Source organism: Ostrinia nubilalis, chromosome 29 (assembly GCF_963855985.1).
Source record: "Ostrinia nubilalis chromosome 29, ilOstNubi1.1, whole genome shotgun sequence".
Classification (NCBI taxonomy): Eukaryota; Metazoa; Arthropoda; class Insecta; order Lepidoptera; family Crambidae; genus Ostrinia; species Ostrinia nubilalis.
This window is the reverse complement of record NC_087116.1, coordinates 3,664,626-3,691,102: the sequence shown is the minus strand read 5'-3', so window position 1 is coordinate 3,691,102 and position 26,477 is coordinate 3,664,626. Positions and strand designations below refer to the sequence as shown.

The 26,477-nt window shown below is 40.8% G+C and overlaps 1 protein-coding gene and 1 long non-coding RNA gene across 2 annotated transcripts in view; both read left to right on the top strand.

Moving 5' to 3' along the window:
* Nucleotides 1–347: 347 nt before the first annotated feature.
* The window catches only part of LOC135085639 (proteoglycan 4-like), a 75,955-nt gene continuing 49,825 nt past the window's right edge, over nt 348–26,477 (top strand). Inside the window, exons 1-5 of the mRNA XM_063980412.1 lie at nt 348–436; nt 4,385–4,535; nt 5,009–5,114; nt 12,145–12,292; nt 15,015–15,165. Coding sequence (XP_063836482.1) covers nt 364–436; nt 4,385–4,535; nt 5,009–5,114; nt 12,145–12,292; nt 15,015–15,165 — 629 coding nt within the window. The 5' untranslated portion in view covers nt 348–363. The remainder of the gene's footprint in view (nt 437–4,384; nt 4,536–5,008; nt 5,115–12,144; nt 12,293–15,014; nt 15,166–26,477) is intronic.
* Nucleotides 6,883–10,264, top strand: LOC135085823 (uncharacterized). Its single transcript, XR_010260229.1, has 3 exons — nt 6,883–7,021; nt 9,752–9,902; nt 10,175–10,264. It is a non-coding gene; the product is annotated as an uncharacterized LOC135085823 (long non-coding RNA).

The following is a 26,477-nucleotide window of genomic DNA, read 5'->3' as shown; positions in this document are numbered from 1 at the left end:
TATAATTATTTTAAACATAGGCGGGGCACATAGCTCGTAGAGACGATGGCCGTTGGGGCAGGAAAGTTCTCGAGTGGCGACCACGGGCTGGAAGACGTAGCGTGGGCAGACCTCCTACTAGGTGGACCGACGATCTGGTAAAGGTCGCGGGAAGAGCCTGGATGCGGGCAGCGCAGGACCGTTCATTATGGAAAACCTTGGGGGAGGCCTTTGTCCAGCAGTGGACATCATTTGGCTGAAACGACTACGACGACGTATGTTGTAGCTGTCCCACCTCGATACGCCCATATGGTCGCCCTACTCCACTTGTACTGTTTCTCCTAGTAACATCTCACTCAGTGCTCAGTGGTCGGTGCGGTGAAAATGTTACTGAAAGTGCCATTTATTTGGATAGGATACCTACTAATAGATAGATTTGTCTCATTCGCCTTCGCAGGTAAGTCTATTTATTTACTAGTTACTAGCTTTCCGCCCGCGGCTTCGCCCGCGTGGAATTTTTTCTGTCACAGAAAACCTTTATCACGCGCGTCCCTGTTTCAAAAACCGGGATAAAAAACTATACCTACTAAGTATGTCCTTTCTCGGGACTCAAACCACGGTAATACTATCTATACAGTATTCCAACTCGGCCATATTTTTGAAATAAATGTCAACCGCCGCGCGGTACGTCACGGTATGACAACATGCGATAGGGCTGCCTACCTGCAGACCCTATGTTCATTACATCTGCCTACTTAGAATTTCTATCTAGTTTTGTGGATGTATTTTGTGATTGTATTTTTTTATTTTATTTTGACAAACAAGATATTACTTCGTGAATGAAATAGGACAAAAATAAATGTTGTTTTGTGATTAGTAGATTTAATTAAAAAATATATTTGTGTTAAGATTTAGTAACAAATCTTATAAATTTGCGACCGTAAAATGTATGGACTGAGGCGTACAAAATGCTTGATTATTAAACAGGGTGTTAGGTAAATGGGTTTATAAGCCGACACTAACTCATGTTAACATGTGCATATAAATGGTATGGTGAAGTCAGAAAATTGATATCATCATCATTTTAATAATTTTAATTTTCATAAAATCAGATTTTATAAATTTTATTTTGTATGAAAATTAAACTGATGATATCACCAACTTCACCATACCATTTATATGCAATGTTAACATGGGCTAGTGTCGGCTTATAAACCCCTTTACCTAACACCCTGTATAAATAAGTACTTGTAATTATTTTTATAAAATAAAGAGCGCTTACTGTTTAAAAAACAACACATCGTCCGTTTATTACTGTGGCACATTCGCGACACCCCCGACTTTTGCATGTCGAGCGCATACCGAGATTTGAATTTCGAAGGAAAGCTCGCGTTTCGTCCGTTTATATGAAGTTACAATACTGTATGATAGTATTACCGTGCTCAAACTATGTCTATGCCAAACATTCAAATCGGTTCAGTAGTTTTGACGTGAAAGAGAGACAGACAGACAGAGTTACTTTCCCATTTATAATATTAGTATAGATCTAGCGGCCGCCCGCGTTTTCGTACTCTTGGATCCCGTTCTACCCCCTTAGGGGTTGAATTTTGCAAAATCCCGTCTTAGTGAGCACCTACGTTCTAAAAGGAAACCCCCATGCAAAATTTGAGACTACTAGCACTTGTAGTTTCTGAGCTTTCGTATGAGTGAGCCAGTCAGTGACCTTTCGCTTTTATTTAGACCTACTAAAACACCCGCAACTCCGCAAGGCGGACAGATGACCTCATAAATGCTGCAAAGCGCTGGATGCAGGTCGCTGCAAACAAGCCAACCTGGAAATCATTGGGGGAGGCCTATGTTCAGCAGTGGACGTCCTTTGACTAAATGATGACAATGATGATGATGATGAAGAAATCAATAAGTTCTACTCTTTCCTTTGTAACAAAGAATTAAATATATTGTAGGAGTGTAATCTTCGGAAACACGAATGTGACATAATGCTTAATTCGAAACTTCGAACTCCTCTTATTCTTCTGTTTAAATCGTTGCGGGTCCATGACAGTTTAACTTTCCCCGGGACAAGTTTGACCTTCACTGGTTGGGTTGTTGGCGGTCAAGCTGTAGGTCCTGGCTACACAGGAGTTGCAGCGGTGGGAACGAGAGGTGGGAATGGTCCCTTACATTTGTACTCCGCCCCACAGAACATCCCGGGTTCGATTCCCAGTGGGGGCAACATTTTCTGCTCGATTTGGTTAGTGGTAGCACTTGTTCAAGCCCACTTTGCTAGCCGCCATCTTACCCAATTCTGTCGCCATAACAACAAATAACGATGTCGTGCATTGCATGCCCATTTAATTAATGCTACTGACAACGCCACTCTTGTAGCGGAGTTTTGGGCTGACGCTGTAAAGATTTGTTGTCAACACGACAAGAAGAAGAAGAAAATAGCCGATTCCTCGTGTTTGAGGATTCCGAATCATCAATATTATCATCAATCTGGTAGGGCCCAAAAGATAAGGAGACATGTAAAGTGCTTTATTTAAAAAAAGTGTTTTTTTTTTGTTTTTTTCTTGTTTTGACGTTCATAAGTGCCATAATATTGGTCTGAAATGAATAAAAATATGATTTAGATTTTTTTGATTTTGAATAAAGATTAACTAGGTATTTAAAAAAAACATAATTCTAATACCAACTATGGAAACTAAAATTATCATTAATCATTTATGACAACTTTAATAAAAAATGTAATTAAATGTATTGTGGTTAATATTTCCCGATGACTAATGTATTTGAAAGATAATTAGTTACAAAGTTTACATAAATACTGTACTAAAAACCGCTCTAGTGTGAGGCCGTGTCTTTTAACGGGACTATTCCCACCTCTCGTTCCCACTTCCCATCGCTGCAACTCCTGTGTAGCCAGGATCTACAGCTTGACCGCCAATAACCCAACCAGTGAAGGCCAAGTTTGTCCCGGGGGAAAGTTAAACTGTCATTGGACCCGCAAAAAAATTAATCACTTTACTGTTTTTGGTAAATGATTATTTTTACTATACTATCTGAACCTGTAAAAATATTTTTGTGTTGGTTAACCCGTTTCTCACGAATGGCTTTGACATCACCCTGCAGCCAATAGGGACGGAGCAGTAAAGAAAATTGTTGCAAAAACGCGAAATAATATTCAAACTTTTCTATTAATAATCGTTTGCCTCCTACCACATAAAAAATTTAATCATCGGCATTCATTATTAATATTTACACCCTAGTTGAACTCTGGCTTAAATTATCATTTAGTATGGAAATGTCATTTTAATCCAAGGTTCATCCTAGGTGTAACTTTTTATTAATAAGGGGGTACAAGTCTAGGGCTGTTGATCAGTATAAAGATGTGGAAGTGTGCACAATGCACATTACACCGATTTGGTATCGGGCGATTCTTCATACAAATTAGAATCGAGCCCAACTATGGGCCAACTTAAATTCGGTGGTCTACGCCTAGACAGTGGCGGACTAACAGGCGGGCCCCCGGTCTTTGGGGGGGCCCAAACGCCTCAGTACCTCATGAGTGACTACCTACTAACCATGAATCAGCGTGACATGGCATGTCAGAAAAAGGAGCTTAGATCAGAATTAATACGCCATTTTTTTAAAGCTAGGGGGCCTCAGTTAAGTAGTTAATTCGCCCCGGGCCTCTAACGGGCTTAGTCCGCCAAATCCGGCTAATGGACAAGTTTCGTGATGTTGAAAACATTAGATTTCACTGAATGGGATTAAAATATAGACCAAAACTAATAAGCCGGTGAAAATATTTTTTAAATCCATCAAGGAATGGCTGAGAAATTAATTACCTATTTAAATTACCTCCACATTTTCGCGTGGTACTTAAAAATAGGCGGTGCCGTTTTTAAATATGGTAAGGCTTGGATATGTCAAAAAAGGTTACACAACTTTACTAAGAAAGAATCTTGAAGGACCTTGGCTGTAAAAAAAACTAGTAGAAAAATTAGAACCTAATAGATTAAAAAAAATTTGATCTGTCAACAGCACTGGCTGGACCAGGAGGTCTAGACAAAGTGCAAATTATAATCGCAAACCAGTCGATAAGTGGTCGAAAAGCCCCTTTTTTGTATGGAGTTTTGACGGATTCGATTTTCGATTCGATCAAAAAGTGCGTTTTGTCTAGGGGGGCAGGGCTGATTACTGTTTGTACTTCGAATGACTGTCGTGACTACTTCGAATCAAAATGGCGCGAATTTTGTTATGCGCAACCCTAAAGCTGTAACTTTTGTATTTGTAGAGATATTTTCATGATTCTTTCACAATTATTATTCGTTTTATTAAAATAAAAAATTTGGAAACTTGTCCATTATGATTGCAGTTAACAGCTTGTTTTATTATTTTTCAGGAACAAACACCATACAACTTGACACGAGTGATGAGCCATGTACTGTGACTGCATCTAGAGAACGAACCATCAGTAATAATACCGTTGTCTTCTACTTGGGAGACGATATACATCTTGAATTTATTAGTCAACATTACATGAATCGTATAATGTAAGATTTACCTACTAAACATAATAAATAATAATATACTGACATTTATGACGTTGCTCTGAAGTCTTGCTGACGTTTGACGTTAGAAACACCCCCCCCCCGTGCCATAGCTCAGGCTCGGACTAAGTTAAATGCTAATCCTATAGCTATACATATATCCTTTGTTCCGGCGTTTCTTCTCAGCACTTGCCATATGTTTGTCTCGAAGCGCTGGTAGGGCCCAAAAGATAAGGAGACATGTAAAGTGCCCCATAAGGGCTACCTTTTCTTTTTTTATTATTTTCTATTGACGTTCATAAGTGCCACTTGTGGTCTAAACTGAATAAATATTTTTGATTTGATTTTTTTTGATTTTGATAGGTAACTTATTTATGCCCAAATATACCCAATGCGATAGAGAGCAGAATAATTAGTACATATTTTAATATAGTAATTAAAATTGCTTGTTAAAACATAAAACGTATACATTTCAGATGCAACGTGAGTCACCCTTCGAACAGTTTTGACTTCACAGTTAAAAAAATCGATCTAAAGCTGTATCGCGATGAACATGAGAAGAAACTTGAACATATGGTTATTGTGAGTATTAAAGGCCGAAGCACACTTACCAACCCGGTAACGGATCGTAACCGTATCAACTCGAGGCGGTCAGTATTATTTGTATTAAACTCCGTACTGCAACGCACTCTTATCCGCACCGTAACGTAAACGCCTCGCCTCGCGGTTGTTAGCGTGACGAAAGGCGATACGGTGTTGATCCCTTTCCGGGTTGATAAATGTGCTATGAACTTTAATTCATACTAATTAACTATTTATTATTGTATAATTATAGTTTTAGGAAGACCAGGGTCTACATAATTTGAATATTATGGCAAAACCCTCCAGTATAGAGAGGCTTTAGGCGAATTATTGTAGAAAATATTTTTTTTAAAACAAGCTCATTACGTACCTATACGTCAATACCAGAGTAAATAGGTACAAATGAGTAGGTCATCTTCATAGAAACGCACGGGCGCGGTTACATACAAACCGCGCTCGGGCGTTTCTATGAAGATGACCTACTCATTTGTATTTACTCTGATTACGGTTAGCACTCCGCTAAACTGATAACATTGTGGGAGGACTGTTCATCAGTGAACTGGTTGGTCAATATTTTCCTACGGAACCACTTGTATCTTTGGCTCTGTTTCAAATAAAGGAATTTTGACTTTGACTTTGAATAGTATGAGCTTATTATAAAAATAAAACTAAAATATGCTGTGATACCAATTTCTTCAACACCCTGTACATATCGTGCGCCTCAACGCATCGTGTGCTTTGGCTCTAAATCGTGACAGGCACGGATTTAGGGGGAGGGGGTGAACCGGGGCACCCCAGGGGCCAAAAAAAGGGGGCGCTTATAAACAATCGTAGATCCGTGGCTGTCTGGGTATCTTTGGACAGAATCTCTGTAAAAGCAAAAGGTCCCTGACTGACTCCCTCGCTCATTACGAAATCTCAGAAACTACAAGTGCTAGGTGCCTGGATGCGAGCGGCGCAGGACCGGTCTTTGTGTAAATCCTTGGGGGAGGCCTTTGTCCAGCAGTGGACGTCTTTCGGCTGAAACGAACGAACGAACAAGTGCTAGATTCTCAAATTTTGCATGCGGGTTCTATTTAGAACGTTGGTGCTCACTAAGACGAGATTTTGCAAAATTCAACCCCTAAGGAGGTAAAACGGGGTCGCGGGCGGCCGCTAGTACATAATAGTAGCAACTAAAAGCTTTTAATTTATGTTTTGGAACATTACATTTTGTAGAGTTACATAGCCAATAATATGATGTATAGGTCTACCGCTTCACCGCCATCGCCTGAGGTATGGGACGGCACGGGAGGGTGACATTGACATTTATGACGTGACAGAGCATATTCTGAAGATCTGAAGTCTCGCTGGCGTTTGACGTTACAAAAATACCCTCCAGCCGCTCACCTCAGGCACTGACTGAGTTAGCTAGACCTGTAGCTAGTCAAGTCTAAAGCAGGGTACTCATCTAGCCGTGTAGCATGTAATGTATCAGATACTGTATCAAGTGAGTACATAGGCACGAGTCCGCTGCGAGCTGCTCCCGCGTGGTTCGCAGGGAGATCGCAGCGACCCGCCGACTGGCGGTATCACTGCGAGCACAAAGGAGGATTCAGGAGCTCGCAGCCAGATACGCGATGACCGTGGACGAGCCGTACTCACTTGAAGGTTGGTTACGTTACATGCTACGTTACGTGCTACGTGGCAGGTGAGTACCCTGCCTAATTTTCGCGTACCTGAGTCTACAAAAAATAAAGTTATTTCATTTGATTTGTTTTAGCATAACATAACCAAGACATATGACGGGAACTGGTCTTGCGAGATACTCACTTTAAAAGACATCCTAGGTGTCTCAAACATAGTGACAGTCGATAACAGCACGTATAGACAAACTTTCTGCCGTGCGAGAGTACACATACAAACACGTAAGTACCCGCGACTTTAAGCTCATAAAGCCTGGTCCGTGAGCACGTAGAATTTTGTCCAATGACCCCTAGCTACCCATCCTTATCGCTCGCGCGTAATTATATTGCTGTCGCGACTGTGCGACTGGCACCCGCAGTGAGTGTGCGAGACTTATCAACTCGGAAAGGGATCAACAACACCGTATCAATCGCGATCGTTACGGTGCGGATCGTGTGCGTTGTATGGAGTTTCATACAAAATACTGACCGCCTCGACTTGATACGGTTACGATCCCTTTCCGGGTTGATAAATGTGCTATGTCCTTTATAGTCCCTAAAGTAGATAGTTTTCACTACAACCCGCTTGAGTTAATTGCGCACCTCGCTGGAATGCGACTGTCCCTCGCACTCACCTCCCCGCGTTCGCCCTGTCCCGTCCCGACCAGAGAGTCGATGTCATGTCACGTCACGGAACGAGAGGTGGGAATGGTCCCTTACATTTGTACTCCGCCCCACAGAACATCCCGGGTTCGATTCCCAGTGGGGGCAACATTTTCTGCTCGATTTGGTTAGTGGTAGCACTTGTTCAAGCCCACTTTGCTAGCCGCCATCTTACCCAAGTCTGTCGCCATAACAACAAATAACGATGTCGTGCATTGCATGCCCATTTAATTAATGCTACTGACAACGCCACTCTTGTAGCGGAGTTTTGGGCTGACGCTGTAAAGATTTGTTGTCAACACGACAAGAAGAAGAAGAAAATAGCCGATTCCTCGTGTTTGAGGATTCCGAATCATCAATATTATCATCAATCTGGTAATTTTTTTTAAATAAAGCACTTTACATGTCTCCAAAAGATAAGGAGACATGTAAAGTGCTTTATTTAAAAAAAGTGTTTTTTTTTTTGTTTTTTTCTTGTTTTGACGTTCATAAGTGCCATAATATTGGTCTGAAATGAATAAAAATATGATTTAGATTTTTTTGATTTTGAATAAAGATTAACTAGGTATTTTAAAAAAACATAATTCTAATACCAACTATGGAAACTAAAATTATCATTAATCATTTATGACAACTTTAATAAAAAATGTAATTAAATGTATTGTGGTTAATATTTCCCGATGACTAATGTATTTGAAAGATAATTAGTTACAAAGTTTACATAAATACTGTACTAAAAACCGCTCTAGTGTGAGGCCGTGTCTTTTAACGGGACTATTCCCACCTCTCGTTCCCACTTCCCATCGCTGCAACTCCTGTGTAGCCAGGATCTACAGCTTGACCGCCAATAACCCAACCAGTGAAGGCCAAGTTTGTCCCGGGGGAAAGTTAAACTGTCATTGGACCCGCAAAAAAATTAATCACTTTACTGTTTTTGGTAAATGATTATTTTTACTATACTATCTGAACCTGTAAAAATATTTTTGTGTTGGTTAACCCATTTCTCACGAATGGCTTTGACATCACCCTGCAGCCAATAGGGACGGAGCAGTAAAGAAAATTGTTGCAAAAACGCGAAATAATATTCAAACTTTTCTATTAATAATCGTTTGCCTCCTACCACATAAAAAATTTAATCATCGGCATTCATTATTAATATTTACACCCTAGTTGAACTCTGGCTTAAATTATCATTTAGTATGGAAATGTCATTTTAATCCAAGGTTCATCCTAGGTGTAACTTTTTATTAATAAGGGGGTACAAGTCTAGGGCTGTTGATCAGTATAAAGATGTGGAAGTGTGCACAATGCACATTACACCGATTTGGTATCGGGCGATTCTTCATACAAATTAGAATCGAGCCCAACTATGGGCCAACTTAAATTCGGTGGTCTACGCCTAGACAGTGGCGGACTAACAGGCGGGCCCCCGGTCTTTGGGGGGCCCCAAACGCCTCAGTACCTCATGAGTGACTACCTACTAACCATGAATCAGCGTGACATGGCATGTCAGAAAAAGGAGCTTAGATCAGAATTAATACGCCATTTTTTTAAAGCTAGGGGGCCTCAGTTAAGTAGTTAATTCGCCCCGGGCCTCTAACGGGCTTAGTCCGCCAAATCCGGCTAATGGACAAGTTTCGTGATGTTGAAAACATTAGATTTCACTGAATGGGATTAAAATATAGACCAAAACTAATAAGCCGGTGAAAATATTTTTTAAATCCATCAAGGAATGGCTGAGAAATTAATTACCTATTTAAATTACCTCCACATTTTCGCGTGGAACTTAAAAATAGGCGGTGCCGTTTTTAAATATGGTAAGGCTTGGATATGTCAAAAAAGGTTACACAACTTTACTAAGAAAGAATCTTGAAGGACCCTGGCTGAAAAAAAAAACTAGTAGAAAAATTAGAACCTAATAGATTAAAAAAAATTTGATCTGTCAACAGCACTAGCTGGACCAGGAGGTCTAGACAAAGTGCAAATTATAATCGCAAACCAGTCGATAAGTGGTCGAAAAGCCCCTTTTTTGTATGGAGTTTTGACGGATTCGATTTTCGATTCTATCAAAAAGTGCGTTTTGTCTAGGGGGGCAGGGCTGATTACTGTTTGTACTTCGAATGACTGTCGTGACTACTTCGAATCAAAATGGCGCGAATTTTGTTATGCGCAACCCTAAAGCTGTAACTTTTGTATTTGTAGAGATATTTTCATGATTCTTTCACAATTATTATTCGTTTTATTAAAATAAAAAATTTGGAAACTTGTCCATTATGATTGCAGTTAACAGCTTGTTTTATTATTTTTCAGGAACAAACACCATACAACTTGACACGAGTGATGAGCCATGTACTGTGGCTGCATCTAGAGAACGAACCATCAGTAATAATACCGTTGTCTTCTACTTGGGAGACGATATACGTCTTGAATTTATTAGTCAACATTACATGAATCGTATAATGTAAGATTTACCTACTAAACATAATAAATAATAATATACTGACATTTATGACGTTGCTCTGAAGTCTTGCTGACGTTTGACGTTAGAAACACCCCCCCCCCCCCCCCCGTGCCGGGTCTATAGCTCAGGCTCGGACTGAGTTAAATGCTAATCCTATAGGTAACTTATTTATGCCCAAATATACCCAATGCGATAGAGAGCAGAATAATTAGTACATATTTTAATATAGTAATTAAAATTGCTTGCTATAACATAAAACGTATACATTTCAGATGCAACGTGAGTCACCCTTCGAACAGTTTTGACTTCACAGTTAAAGAAATCGATCTAAAGCTGTATCGCTATGAACATGAGAAGAAACTTGAACATATGGTTATTGTAAGTATTAAAGGCCGAAGCACACTTACCAACCCGGTAACGGATCGTAACCGTATCAACTCGAGGCGGTCAGTATTCTTTGTATTGAACTCCGTACTGCAACGCACTCTTATCCGCACCGTAACGTAAACGCCTCGCCTCGCGGTTGTTAGCGTGACGAAAGGCGATACGGTGTTGATCCCTTTCCGGGTTGATAAATGTGCTATGAAATTTAATTCATACTAATTAACTATTTATTATTGTATAATTATAGTTTTAGGAAGACCAGGGTCTACATAATTTGAATATTATGGCAAAACCCTCCAGTATAGAGAGGCTTTAGGCGAATTATTGTAGAAAATATTTTTTTTAAAACAAGCTCATTACGTACCTATACGTCAATACCAGAGTAAATACAAATGAGTAGGTCATCTTCATAGAACCGCACGGGCGCGGTTTGTATGTGAGCGCGCCGACACGTGTGCGGCGCGCACGCACACACTGACACGCACACACACGTCAGTGTGTGCGTGCGCGCCGCATACGTATTGGCGCGCTCACATACAAACCGCGCTCGGGCGTTTCTATGAAGATGACCTACTCATTTGTATTTACTCTGATTACGGTTAGCACTCCGCTAAACTGATAACATTGTGGGAGGACTGTTCATCAGTGAACGTCCTGTGGTTGGTCAATATTTTCCTACGGAACCACTTGTATCTTTGGCTCTGTTTCAAATAAAGGAATTTTGACTTTGACTTTGAATAGTATGAGCTTATTATAAAAATAAAACTAAAATATGCTGTGATACCAATTTCTTCAACACCCTGTACATATCGTGCGCCTCAACGCATCGTGTGCTTTGGCTCTAAATCGTGACAGGCACGGATTTAGGGGGAGGGGGTGAACTGGGGCACCCCAGGGGCCAAAAAAGGGGGCGCTTAGAAACAATCGTAGATCCGTGGCTGTCTGGGTATCTTTGGACAGAATCTCTGTAAAAGCAAAAGGTCCCTGACTGACTCCCTCGCTCATTACGAAATCTCAGAAACTACAAGTGCTAGGTGCCTGGATGCGAGCGGCGCAGGACCGGTCTTTGTGTAAATCCTTGGGGGAGGCCTTTGTCCAGCAGTGGACGTCTTTCGGCTGAAACGAACGAACGAACAAGTGCTAGATTCTCAAATTTTGCATGCGGGTTCTATTTAGAACGTTGGTGCTCACTAAGACGAGATTTTGCAAAATTCAACCCCTAAGGAGGTAAAACGGGGTCGCGGGCGGCCGCTAGTACATAATAGTAGCAACTAAAAGCTTTTAATGTATGTTTTGGAACATTACATTTTGTAGAGTTACATAGCCAATAATATGATGTATAGGTCTACCGCTTCACCGCCATCGCCTGAGGTATGGGACGGCACGGGAGGGTGACATTGACATTTATGACGTGACAGAGCATATTCTGAAGATCTGAAGTCTCGCTGGCGTTTGACGTTACAAAAATACCCTCCAGCCGCTCACCTCAGGCACTGACTGAGTTAGCTAGACCTGTAGCTAGTCAAGTCTAAAGCAGGGTACTCATCTAGCCGTGTAGCATGTAATGTATCAGATACTGTATCAAGTGAGTACATAGGCACGAGTCCGCTGCGAGCTGCTCCCGCGTGGTTCGCAGGGAGATCGCAGCGACCCGCCGACTGGCGGTATCACTGCGAGCACAAAGGAGGATTCAGGAGCTCGCAGCCAGATACGCGATGACCGTGGACGAGCCGTACTCACTTGAAGGTTGGTTACGTTACATGCTACGTTACGTGCTACGTGGCAGGTGAGTACCCTGCCTAATTTTCGCGTACCTGAGTCTACAATAAATAAAGTTATTTCATTTGATTTGTTTTAGCAAAACGTAACCAAGACATATGACGGGAACTGGTCTTGCGAGATACTCACTTTCAAAGACATTCTACATGACGTCTCAAACATGGTGATAGTCGATAACAGCACGTATAGACAAACTTTCTGCCGTGCGAGAGTACACATACAAACACGTAAGTACCCGCGACTTTAAGCTCATAAAGCCTGGTCCGTGAGCACGTAGAATTTTGTCCAATGACCCCTAGCTACCCATCCTTATCGCTCGCGCGTAATTATATTGCTGTCGCGACTGTGCGACTGGCACCCGCAGTGAGTGTGCGAGACTTATCAACTCGGAAAGGGATCAACAACACACAATCGCGATCGTTACGGTGCGGATCGTGTGCGTTGTATGGAGTTTCATACAAAATACTGACCGCCTCGACTTGATACGGTTACGATCCCTTTCCGGGTTGATAAATGTGCTATGTCCTTTATAGTCCCTAAAGTAGATAGTTTTCACTACAACCCGCTTGAGTTAATTGCGCACCTCGCTGGAATGCGACTGTCCCTCGCACTCACCTCCCCGCGTTCGCCCTGTCCCGTCCCGACCAGAGAGTCGATGTCATGTCACGTCACGGAACGAGAGGTGGGAATGGTCCCTTACATTTGTACTCCGCCCCACAGAACATCCCGGGTTCGATTCCCAGTGGGGGCAACATTTTCTGCTCGATTTGGTTAGTGGTAGCACTTGTTCAAGCCCACTTTGCTAGCCGCCATCTTACCCAAGTCTGTCGCCATAACAACAAATAACGATGTCGTGCATTGCATGCCCATTTAATGCTACTGACAACGCCACTCTTGTAGCGGAGTTTTGGGCTGACGCTGTAAAGATTTGTTGTCAACACGACAAGAAGAAGAAGAAAATAGCCGATTCCTCGTGTTTGAGGATTCCGAATCATCAATATTATCATCAATCTGGTAATTTTTTTTAAATAAAGCACTTTACATGTCTCCAAAAGATAAGGAGACATGTAAAGTGCTTTATTTAAAAAAAGTGTTTTTTTTTTTGTTTTTTTCTTGTTTTGACGTTCATAAGTGCCATAATATTGGTCTGAAATGAATAAAAATATGATTTAGATTTTTTTGATTTTGAATAAAGATTAACTAGGTATTTTAAAAAAACATAATTCTAATACCAACTATGGAAACTAAAATTATCATTAATCATTTATGACAACTTTAATAAAAAATGTAATTAAATGTATTGTGGTTAATATTTCCCGATGACTAATGTATTTGAAAGATAATTAGTTACAAAGTTTACATAAATACTGTACTAAAAACCGCTCTAGTGTGAGGCCGTGTCTTTTAACGGGACTATTCCCACCTCTCGTTCCCACTTCCCATCGCTGCAACTCCTGTGTAGCCAGGATCTACAGCTTGACCGCCAATAACCCAACCAGTGAAGGCCAAGTTTGTCCCGGGGGAAAGTTAAACTGTCATTGGACCCGCAAAAAAATTAATCACTTTACTGTTTTTGGTAAATGATTATTTTTACTATACTATCTGAACCTGTAAAAATATTTTTGTGTTGGTTAACCCGTTTCTCACGAATGGCTTTGACATCACCCTGCAGCCAATAGGGACGGAGCAGTAAAGAAAATTGTTGCAAAAACGCGAAATAATATTCAAACTTTTCTATTAATAATCGTTTGCCTCCTACCACATAAAAAATTTAATCATCGGCATTCATTATTAATATTTACACCCTAGTTGAACTCTGGCTTAAATTATCATTTAGTATGGAAATGTCATTTTAATCCAAGGTTCATCCTAGGTGTAACTTTTTATTAATAAGGGGGTACAAGTCTAGGGCTGTTGATCAGTATAAAGATGTGGAAGTGTGCACAATGCACATTACACCGATTTGGTATCGGGCGATTCTTCATACAAATTAGAATCGAGCCCAACTATGGGCCAACTTAAATTCGGTGGTCTACGCCTAGACAGTGGCGGACTAACAGGCGGGCCCCCGGTCTTTGGGGGGGCCCAAACGCCTCAGTACCTCATGAGTGACTACCTACTAACCATGAATCAGCGTGACATGGCATGTCAGAAAAAGGAGCTTAGATCAGAATTAATACGCCATTTTTTTAAAGCTAGGGGGCCTCAGTTAAGTAGTTAATTCGCCCCGGGCCTCTAACGGGCTTAGTCCGCCAAATCCGGCTAATGGACAAGTTTCGTGATGTTGAAAACATTAGATTTCACTGAATGGGATTAAAATATAGACCAAAACTAATAAGCCGGTGAAAATATTTTTTAAATCCATCAAGGAATGGCTGAGAAATTAATTACCTATTTAAATTACCTCCACATTTTCGCGTGGAACTTAAAAATAGGCGGTGCCGTTTTTAAATATGGTAAGGCTTGGATATGTCAAAAAAGGTTACACAACTTTACTAAGAAAGAATCTTGAAGGACCTTGGCTGAAAAAAAAAACTAGTAGAAAAATTAGAACCTAATAGATTAAAAAAAATTTGATCTGTCAACAGCACTGGCTGGACCAGGAGGTCTAGACAAAGTGCAAATTATAATCGCAAACCAGTCGATAAGTGGTCGAAAAGCCCCTTTTTTGTATGGAGTTTTGACGGATTCGATTTTCGATTCGATCAAAAAGTGCGTTTTGTCTAGGGGGGCAGGGCTGATTACTGTTTGTACTTCGAATGACTGTCGTGACTACTTCGAATCAAAATGGCGCGAATTTTGTTATGCGCAACCCTAAAGCTGTAACTTTTGTATTTGTAGAGATATTTTCATGATTCTTTCACAATTATTATTCGTTTTATTAAAATAAAAAATTTGGAAACTTGTCCATTATGATTGCAGTTAACAGCTTGTTTTATTATTTTTCAGGAACAAACACCATACAACTTGACACGAGTGATGAGCCATGTACTGTGACTGCATCTAGAGAACGAACCATCAGTAATAATACCGTTGTCTTCTACTTGGGAGACGATATACATCTTGAATTTATTAGTCAACATTACATGAATCGTATAATGTAAGATTTACCTACTAAACATAATAAATAATAATATACTGACATTTATGACGTTGCTCTGAAGTCTTGCTGACGTTTGACGTTAGAAACACCCCCCCCCCCCGTGCCATAGCTCAGGCTCGGACTAAGTTAAATGCTAATCCTATAGCTATACATATATCCTTTGTTCCGGCGTTTCTTCTCAGCACTTGCCATATGTTTGTCTCGAAGCGCTGGTAGGGCCCAAAAGATAAGGAGACATGTAAAGTGCCCCATAAGGGCTACCTTTTCTTTTTTTATTATTTTCTATTGACGTTCATAAGTGCCACTTGTGGTCTAAACTGAATAAATATTTTTGATTTGATTTTTTTTTATTTTGATAGGTAACTTATTTATGCCCAAATATACCCAATGCGATAGAGAGCAGAATAATTAGTACATATTTTAATATAGTAATTAAAATTGCTTGCTATAACATAAAACGTATACATTTCAGATGCAACGTGAGTCACCCTTCGAACAGTTTTGACTTCACAGTTAAAGAAATCGATCTAAAGCTGTATCGCTATGAACATGAGAAGAAACTTGAACATATGGTTATTGTAAGTATTAAAGGCCGAAGCACACTTACCAACCCGGTAACGGATCGTAACCGTATCAACTCGAGGCGGTCAGTATTATTTGTATTGAACTCCGTACTGCAACGCACTCTTATCCGCACCGTAACGTAAACGCCTCGCCTCGCGGTTGTTAGCGTGACGAAAGGCGATACGGTGTTGATCCCTTTCCGGGTTGATAAATGTGCTATGAACTTTAATTCATACTAATTAACTATTTATTATTGTATAATTATAGTTTTAGGAAGACCAGGGTCTACATAATTTGAATATTATGGCAAAACCCTCCAGTATAGAGAGGCTTTAGGCGAATTATTGTAGAAAATATTTTTTTTAAAACAAGCTCATTACTTACCTATACGTCAATACCAGAGTAAATACAAATCAGTAGGTCATCTTCATAGAAACGCACGGGCGCGGTTTGTATGTGAGCGCGCCAACACGTGTGCGGCGCGCACGCACACACTGACACGCACACACACGTCACGTCGTACGGTTAGCACTCCGCTAAACTGATAACATTGTGGGAGGACTGTTCATCAGTGAACTACCTGTGGTTGGTCAATATTTTCCTACGGAACCACTTGTATCTTTGGCTCTGTTTCTTCGACAGTGGGAAGTATACTGGACATGGTTGGAGAGCGTCGCTCTCACTTGGAAATGTCCAGTATAATGGACATAGGTTTGTCAGGAAACTGAAATAGGTAGATTTTTTTGGGTATTTTTTCTAGAGTCCTACACAAGCTAAAAACTGAAATCTGTAACCGTTTATAAAATAATAAATAATAAAAATTTCAACTCAGAAACTACAAGTGCTAGGTGCCTGGATGCGAGCGGCGCAGGACCGGTCTTTGTGTAAATCCTTGGGGGAGGCCTTTGTCCAGCAGTGGACGTCTTTCGGCTGAAACGAACGAGCGAACAAGTGCTAGATTCTCAAATTTTGCATGCGGGTTCTATTTAGAACGTTGGTGCTCACTAAGACGAGATTTTGCAAAATTCAACCCCTAAGGAGGTAAAACGGGGTCGCGGGCGGCCGCTAGTACATAATAGTAGCAACTAAAAGCTTTTAATGTATGTTTTGGAACATTACATTTTGTAGAGTTACATAGCCAATAATATGATGTATAATAATATATAGGTCTACCGCTTCACCGCCATCGCCTGAGGTATGGGACGGCACGGGAGGGTGACATTGACATTTATGACGTGACAGAGCATATTCTGAAGATCTGAAGTCTCGCTGGCGTTTGACGTTACAAAAATACCCTCCAGCCGCTCACCTCAGGCACTGACTGAGTTAGCTAGACCTGTAGCTAGTAAAGTCTAAAGCAGGGTACTCATCTAGCCGTGTAGCATGTAATGTATCAGATACTGTATCAAGTGAGTACATAGGCACGAGTCCGCTGCGAGCTGCTCCCGCGTGGTTCGCAGGGAGATCGCAGCGACCCGCCGACTGGCGGTATCACTGCGAGCACAAAGGAGGATTCAGGAGCTCGCAGCCAGATACGCGATGACCGTGGACGAGCCGTACTCACTTGAAGGTTGGTTACGTTACATGCTACGTTACGTGCTACGTGGCAGGTGAGTACCCTGCCTAATTTTCGCGTACCTGGGTCTACAATAAATAAAGTTATTTCATTTGATTTGTTTTAGGAAAACGTAACCAAGACATATGACGGGAACTGGTCTTGCGAGATACTCACTTTAAAAGACAACCTAGATGTCTCAAACATAGTGACAGTCGATAACAGCACGTATAGACAAACTTTCTGCCGTGCGAGAGTACACATACAAACACGTAAGTATCCGCGACTTTAAGCTCATAAAGCCTGGTCCGTGAGCACGTAGAATTTTGTCCAATGACCCCTAGCTACCCATCCTTATCGCTCGCGCGTAATTATATTGCTGTCGCGACTGTGCGACTGGCACCCGCAGTGAGTGTGCGAGACTTATCAACTCGGAAAGGGATCAACAACACCGTATCAATCGCGATCGTTACGGTGCGGATCGTGTGCGTTGTATGGAGTTTCATACAAAATACTGACCGCCTCGACTTGATACGGTTACGATCCCTTTCCGGGTTGATAAATGTGCTTATGTCCTTTACAGTCCCTAAAGTAGATAGTTTTCACTACAACCCGCTTGAGTTAATTGCGCACCTCGCTGGAATGCGACTCTCCCTCGCGGGTGTGTAATGTATGATATAACTACATATCATATAATACTTAGAGGATATAACATCAAATCGACGGTCCCTACGTACAATTCAGTATCTACCAGTTCCGTGATTTGCCGTTTTTGTTTGCAAAACCTTCAGAGCACCCAACAGTTACGGCTCAGTTAAAAAAACATGCAGTTTTTATTCAAATTGAACCTTAAAACGCCAAAAAACAAATCCCGCAACTACAAAATTAGAACGATTTCCGCAGTAAAATTGCATTAGTGGGAGTTAAGAAATTTTACGTTGGACCGCACGCCTAACCCCGCGCGCCCAGCCCCGCAACTGCCACTTTCATTCGCGCAGATCGAGTGAATTGATACGTAATTTATGAAGGAAATAGGTATTATTATGGTTTCTGACTTAATTTATTTCACTCAACATTATACCAACAGCAAATTAATCAATTAACTGTAGGCATAAGGTAGTTGCGTTGTTTTACTAGGGAAAATTAAAGTTACTATTGTAAGCAGGTGGCACTTACCTATTTTTACGTCGGAAAATTAAAGTATCTTCTAGCCGTAACTGCCACTATAAATGTTTTACTTTGGAAAAGTTTGTTTTATGTCTATAAGTTAGTGCCAGTAACGGTGTTTTACGCTGAGAAATTGTATTTTAGCCATATCTGGTGGAGATAAAAGTGAAGACAAAACAATATAAAATATGATATACAACACCACTGAAGTATCTAAGATCATTTATTAGACTCAACGCAACCAAGTTCTTCTCCTATGCTACTTTATAATACAAGATACAAGTAAAAAAAACGTTAAATTAATTTTATTTATTTATCAGGCATAAGGCATTCAAAAATAAATATAAATAAATAATAATAATATCCTTGGACATTTTTACACTGCGCCTCTAGTCCCAAACTAAACAAAGCTTGTACTATGGGTACTAGACAACGGATATAAACATACTTAAATACTTTTTTTTTGTAAATACATACATATAATACATAGTGACACCCAGACCCGTCACAGAAATTAAAATTAATCATTTCAATTTCTGCCCGACCGGGAATCGAATCCGGAACCTTTCGGCATAGTAATCCGTTCTGAACCACTACACCAAACTGCCGGCCAAGCAGGTAACACTTACAAACAAAACTTTTAAATTAACTGCATTTAGAAGCTACTATTACAGTCAGAAGGATGAGGTATACCCACTAAAAATACCCTGGTGCCCCGTCACTCGTTATAAGTTCTAGCTTTGAGATTCCAGACAAAGACCTCCCGCCTACATGGCGACAGTCGAGACGAGAGCAACTGGAAGTACACAGCTTTCCCTTACACACACTCACGGTCAGCAGACGGTGGTGGTGGCCTATCTATGCAATGCTTCCCGTGCGGCCTCACGCCCCCGTTACGCTGGCCATTACCGAGGAAGGAAGATAGGAGGCAATCATACTGTCACCTTCCCTGGAGCGAATTCAAATGCACCCGCACTTGGTTCGTAGTCGCGCTATCGTACCGCAGCTTCTTGCGGCACCTTGCCTTCTCAGATAGAGGTGATTAATTACCACCCAGGTTTTGTTACCGTTCACATAGCTTTGACTATGCTATCCCGCAAGAATATGGTGTGTCGTATGCTCCTAGCTACCGCAATACAGGTAGGGCTCGAACGATCCGTGCCCAGTCATGGTGCGATCGCTCGAGCAACCTTAAACTTTAGCACGAGTGCCAATAAGGTTCGGTGCCCCAACTTAGCCACGGCGAGGTGGTTTATCAACTACTAGACTACAGCACATCAAACGGCCTCTCTGTCCTCCTAAGGTGGAGCTTTCACCTCGTTCTTCACGCTGCGTTAAAGCCGACGTTGTAGCCCTGTAGACTTTCTGGGTCTATTAAGGTCTTAGAAGATGGGCAGCGTTACCCTTCCCTACGAGGGTGATGCCTTAGATGGGACAGAATCATGTTTTTGAGGGTGCCAGTATAGATCTCCCGGTCTTTCTCCGTAGCCTTCCAACATAGAGTTTTCGGACCTCTAAATTAGGGAAGCAGCCACGAAAAAGCAAGCTGTCTTCCATACGCACGGCGACGGATTGGAAAAGGTGCGAGCTGCCACTGGTTATATACAATTAAGGTCACCGTATTTGCGCTCACTACTTGGCGCCACTGGTGATTAATAGGACCTTACTCTTAGATATTTGATCTGGTCCTTAGCTTTGACAGTGATGTGGGCGTCAGGTGAAGGTGTCAGGGATGCCTTTAAATATATGTGGATCCGAGCCTGGGGCAACCATAATGCCGTCTGTGGCGCCCAGGCAAGCCGCCTCGCTGTTGGAGGGGAGGCTCTGAAAGTTATGAGGATATTCTTGTAATGATGAAACTATCTGCATGGCAGATGATACCTTGAAATATCCACGCCCTTGAAAAGGGTTCCATTTAGTACCCAGTTGTATTCAATGTTCCACAAGATCGAACTCAAAAAAGACCAATGTGGATCTTCGGACTCGATGTCATGCTGTAAAACCTGGCCGGCACAATTGACAAAGAAAATTTACCGGTTCTACAGGTATTCTTCAGTCAAAAGACCCCTTACATAAGGAAGAATCTTAAGGTATTGAAGTGTCTCCAATATGCAACTATCTGGGAAACGAGGCAAGACGCTGTTATGCCTCGTCGAGCAGGACTATGGGCCTAGAGTGAGAGTTACGGTCAGTAGTAGCTGAACTTTGTTCCCGTGTACAATTACTTATGTGTCAGTTAATAATTTAAACAATTATATTACTCCAACGTAAAAGTTAGTAAGTACCATTTACGTCGTTTGTAATTAAAAACTTTCCGTTGTATAAGTGAGTAAATGACAAATAATACACTTATTGTGATTATTTTTGGATAATTCTTCATGTTTTATAAAATATACCTCATATAAAACCATTATACCAAATTTCATCAATGTATGTTAGATAGAACGCGAGCTACTCATGTTTAAACCTTCAAACCGCTCTCCTGTAAAATTGGCCGTTTTCAGATACGTTATTGTACGTAGGGACCGTCGAAATTATATAAAATCGTTTAATATAATAATTATTTACTATAATAAACGAATGATATAATTTTAAAACGAATAATTTTAAGACAAATAACTATTAACTGATATAAAATGGTTTGATATAATGAATATTTTCTATAAAACTTACAATGTATACTATTTAAAACAAATAACATACAAATCATATAAAAATAAAATGTCGAACAATCAAATGAGATAAAATTCTTTTCCTATAAAACTTAAATCATATAACAATAATAATTTTATATAAAGTTCATTTGTTATAATAAGCATTGCATGCAGCAAGCAAGCAAGCGAGCAAGCAAGCAAGCTAGCAAGCAAGCTAGCATGCAGGCAAGCAAGCAGGCAAGCAAGCTAGCAAGCAGGCAAGCAAGCAGGCAAGCAAGCAAGCAGGCAAGCAAGCAAGCAAGCAAGCAGGCAAGCAAGCAAGCAGGCATGCAGGCATGCAGCATGCAAATTTGACTAAAAACTTGAGATTTCTGTCATGGCTCCGGCACTGCGGGGCTCTGGCGGTCCCTCGCGTGCTAATCGTCGCAGATGGCTTTCGCTCGACACCGCGTCTTCGGCTTGCTGGCCGGCTTCGCCGGCCAGCCTCAGCCGCGGCGCCTCGCTTCCAGCCACCTGCTCCTCAGCCCGCGGGCCGCCTCGCCCCTCCGTGCCTACGCGCTTCTAAATTACACTCTAGGGGTAGGACAGACAAGACTACGTGGAGTCTGTTTTACGGCGATTCGTTTTTGTCACTAAAGTCATTTATAAGTCAAGCTAAAAAAGAATATACTTTAAGTTATATCTATCAGAAATTATATCAATTAAAGAGTATAACAAATAATATTTATTACAAGTAATGGTTATGTGAAATAATATTTATATTAAACAAAATTACCTACATCAAATGAGTCTTAGATTAAGTAAGGTTTATATCAAATGTCTTTATGCGTTGTGATTGGTATCTGAAATGATATTATTAGAAATGATTTATTATATGAAGTAAACATTATATGTTAAAAAATTATATCAAGTGTTATTATAACATACGTTTATTATACAATATGAACGTTATTGAAATGAATTTATATCATATAAACTTATATAAACTGTCACGCACCCCTCCCTCGCACTCACCTCCCCGCGTTCGCCCTGTCCCATACCAGACCGTCGATGTGACGTCACGGCCGCCAGGTGCGCAGTTAACTCGACCGGGTAGTAGTTTAGTTTCGCTCATATACCTGACGCAGTTTCCCACAGTGTTTGTATAGTTTGTATTTTGCACATAACTAGGTATTTAGTTATTAAGATGACAGGACACGCCTAACGTTATTAAAACTTTTGCCTCATCCAAAGTAAACTACTTACATCTAGTCTTATCAGCCCAAAAGCCCAAAGTTGTCAATAGCCTTCATTAAATCTTCCTGCGTGCAGTTGTTTGGGCACGCAGGGCACGACATCATGTACTTCGTTGGTTAACAAAACCACACTTGCACTCCAAGTTTAAGCCGACCTGCATCCGAAGTATATTTAAAGCTCTTAGAGAAGCTTTCCCCCAGGTAAGCCAGGGGAGCTCATGTCCAGGTAAAGGACTCTCAGACATAGGGACAAAAGGGCAGGGAAGATCAACTCTCTTACTCCATAACGTGCATCTCTCTTTGGAGTTTTGGGCTGACTTTGTACGTTTGATGTCGACACGACAAGGAGATCTAGTCTTGTTTTCGTTGCAAAATAGCATTGATTTGAACTACTTATTTTGGAAGATTTTGCAGAACAAATTATACCTACATGGCATCGCATTTAACTACTTCATGAAGGTCACAGCACACTTAGCAAACTTAGTGGATCGTAACTGTATCAACTCGAGGCAGTCATTATTTTTTGTATGAAACTCCGTAATGCAACGTAAACGACTCGCGGTTGACAGCCCGCGAAACGCGATACGGTGTTGATCCCTTTCCGTTTTGATATGTGTGCTTCGTCCTTACATCAGCAACAACATTTAACAACATTATTGGTAATCCATAAATATTTTTTTTAGCTTCTCTAAAAGCGGAATGGATGTGGGTGGCTCTAGGTGGTGGAGTTTTAATGTTACTCATTGTGATCACAGCTACAGTGAGAGCTTTCAGGAAAGGCAAACGTGAAGAGGCAATGGTAAATATACAATATTGTTTTAATACTAACAAAACCCACATATTTATTAATGGAAATGAGATTAAAATTTAGTGTTTTAGAAAAAGCTTTATAATTATCCGTAACATTTACAACCTTAAGCCTTCTTCTATAAATGGGCTATCCAACATAAAAATATTTTTTCAAGTCGGACCAGTAGGTCCTTAGATTAGCGCGTTCAACCAATCAAACTCTTCAGCTTTATAAGTGAAAAAAGTATAGATTTTACTTACTGTTCTTGTAAATACATTTTCAGGTGCAACGAGCCAGTGTGAACAACGAGAGCTTCACAAATGAGCCACAGGAGCCAACGCCTCCGTTCCCACAAGGACCTAAACTGGAGCAGACTTACCTCGCCCCCATAGACTTACAGGAATCCCCGTACGCTACGTCCCGTCCAGAGAACGACACTTACGCTCTTCCCTACACTCCCAGCAACGTTGAAGAACTCTATTCAAAACCAGTACCAAAACGTTCAAGAATAAATGAACTATACACCAAAGTGCTCCCGAAGAGCCTTAGAAAACAGCAGGAATCATCCAAATATGTAAACTCTGCCGAGCTGACCTATGCTGAAATTAGTCACACAGGCCCTTCTAAAAAACCCGTGGCTCATAAACAAATCCAAAAGGAAGATAACTATGCCGCAGTTGTACATAACAACTAGGGCTTGAATACCGGAATTCCGGAATTTCGTAACTCCGGAATTTCGGATACATTTTTTCCGATATTTCAATTCCGGAACTGAAGCCAATATCGTATTCCGATATTGAAATTTTTCATAAATTATTTTAAGTTTTCAAAACGTTTAAGTATCAAAATAGGTTCTTAGATAAGGAAGTCCTTGAGATATGTATTCGCAACTTTATTAGTAATAATATTAAAGAGGCAATAGGGCGAAACTAAAGCTCCAAATTAATGTTCGCTAGTGACAACTCTAATGGGCGAAGCCAGCTGAAGAGAGCGGATGATGGAGTGAAACCTGTTAATAGCTCAGCCACAGGACAGTTCCAACAGCTAAGCTAACTCGACACTATACCGAAGATTAGCCGGACATCAGCCCTTACGTGATTAGGATGACTCTCAAACGGCACCGGGTGATGACGGAATAACCTCGGAGCTTCTGAACGCGTCAGGTGATAAGCCGGGTATCCTTCCGTTTGGCCAAATTACTTTTCGCCAAATTTCACTTCGCAAACAACTTATCGCCAAAGTTACATTTCCCAAATGAACTTTTAGCAACTAATTCATTTGGTCAAATTATCATTTGGCAAAATTTTACTTGGCAAATGTTTATCTAGCAAATGTTTCATTTTGCCAAATATTCTATCCCAAATAATTTGTTTTGTCAAATTGTCACTTCACATACTTACTTACCCACCGTTACCCACAAATCAAAGCATAAGGCAGATGATCATGGTTTTCACGAGAATTTTATGTAAAACAAAGAGATTGCAGAAAATAGTATGGTTGCAGAAAGTAGGTATTGCAGAAAATAGTAGGTTAGGTTAGAACAGTGACCCTTAACGAGCGAACGGAGCGAGCGAACGGAGCGAGCGAAGTGAGCGTGCCGCGGCAGCGGCCGCCGAGCGCTAGAATCACCTCTATTGTTAATAAATCATTTGGAAATTTCAATAAAAAGAATGAAATATGAATATTAATTTAGAACAAAGTTTATATTAACTACTCACTAAACAAAATAATAACCACAAGCTAATTTGTATTCCATTCTATGCACCAATCAAATTATTTTGTAAATAGTTTATCGTGAAATATTTTTGCCTTTGCCAAACAATAATTTGCTAAACAATAAAATATGCCAAAAACGACATTTGCGAATTAAAAGTTTGCAATAAGTTTATTTTGCCAAATAAGAATTTGCCAAATGAAAATTTGCGAAACGTTGTTTGCGATGTGATAATTTGGGAAACGTTTTTTGGCCAAACATTAGTAATCCGATAAGCCGATACTGAAAGTCCTTCATAGACTGTAACTCCGTCTTACTCAAGGGAATAATGCCAGAGGCACGGAACAAATGCTTGGTGGTGTTTTTCTTTAAGAAAGGGGTAAAAGCCTTATTAAGGAATTACAGACCCATCTGGGTTCTGACTCTGAGTCATGTCTACAAGCTGTTTTTGCGAGCCATCACGAATAGTCTCGCGCGTAGGTTCGATGACTTATAGTCTCTCGAGGAAGCCAGTTATCGAAACGTTTACACTACCATTTACCGCATCTATACGCTACGGCAGGTTATACAGAAGACCAAAGAGTCTAACCTTCCTATATGCTTGGCGTTCTTAGACTATGAGAAGGTCTTTGAGCCTGGCTGAACACGAGAGTGATTCCTCTGCGATTCCTCTACAGCGAGCTGTGAGGCAGGGAGATGTAATAATACGTCGAATTTAACTCGGCTGGGCAGCGTTCGGGAAACTACATAACATCTTTTCGACCAAAACACTTCAGTGCCTAAAGACGAAAGTCTACAATCAGCGTGTGTTACCAGTAGTGATGACACACGGTTCGGAAACGTGGCCTCTTACTATAAGGCCTTATAATAAGCTCAAAGTTGCACACCATGGTATGGAGAGTGCTATGCTCGGTGTTTCTTTTCGAGATCGAACCAGAAATGAGGAGATTCGTACACGAACTAAAGTTGCCTGACATATAGCGATCGGATTACCAAGCTAAAGTGGCAATGGGCAGGGCACATAGTACGTAGAACAGACGGCCGATAGGGCAAGGTTCTAAAGTGGAGGCCACATACGTGTACGTGTTTGTCGGGAGGCGTATTCTTTTTTTTAACCAACTCCGGAACTAGAACCGGAATTCCGGAGTTGAGTGCCCAATATCGGAAATCAGTTCCGGAGTTGAAAACTATCTGATATTGATGTTAATGTGAATAAAGATACAAAATACGGGAAAGCAAGAAATGATGGGTATTCTGAAGTAGTTCCAAATACAACTTATGCAAATGTCACAAACGATGTGTACGTGGAACCTAGTTATTGTGAGTTAGGACGACACAAATAAATTATTTCAATACCTTAGTATAAAGGAAACACATTTATCAAGCCGGAAGCGGTTCGTAACCGTATAAACTCGAAGCGGTCAGTATTCTTTGTATGAAACTCCGTAATGCAACGCTCACTTATCCGCACCGTAATGTACCTTAACGCCTCGCCTCGCGTTGATAAGTGTTGATAAGTGTTATATGACCTTACAGGATGAAAATGAAATCATTGGCATCCGTCATACAATATTTTTTTTTACGATTGATATAAACTCACACTAGGCCCTCAGAAGACCTAGGAGTATAA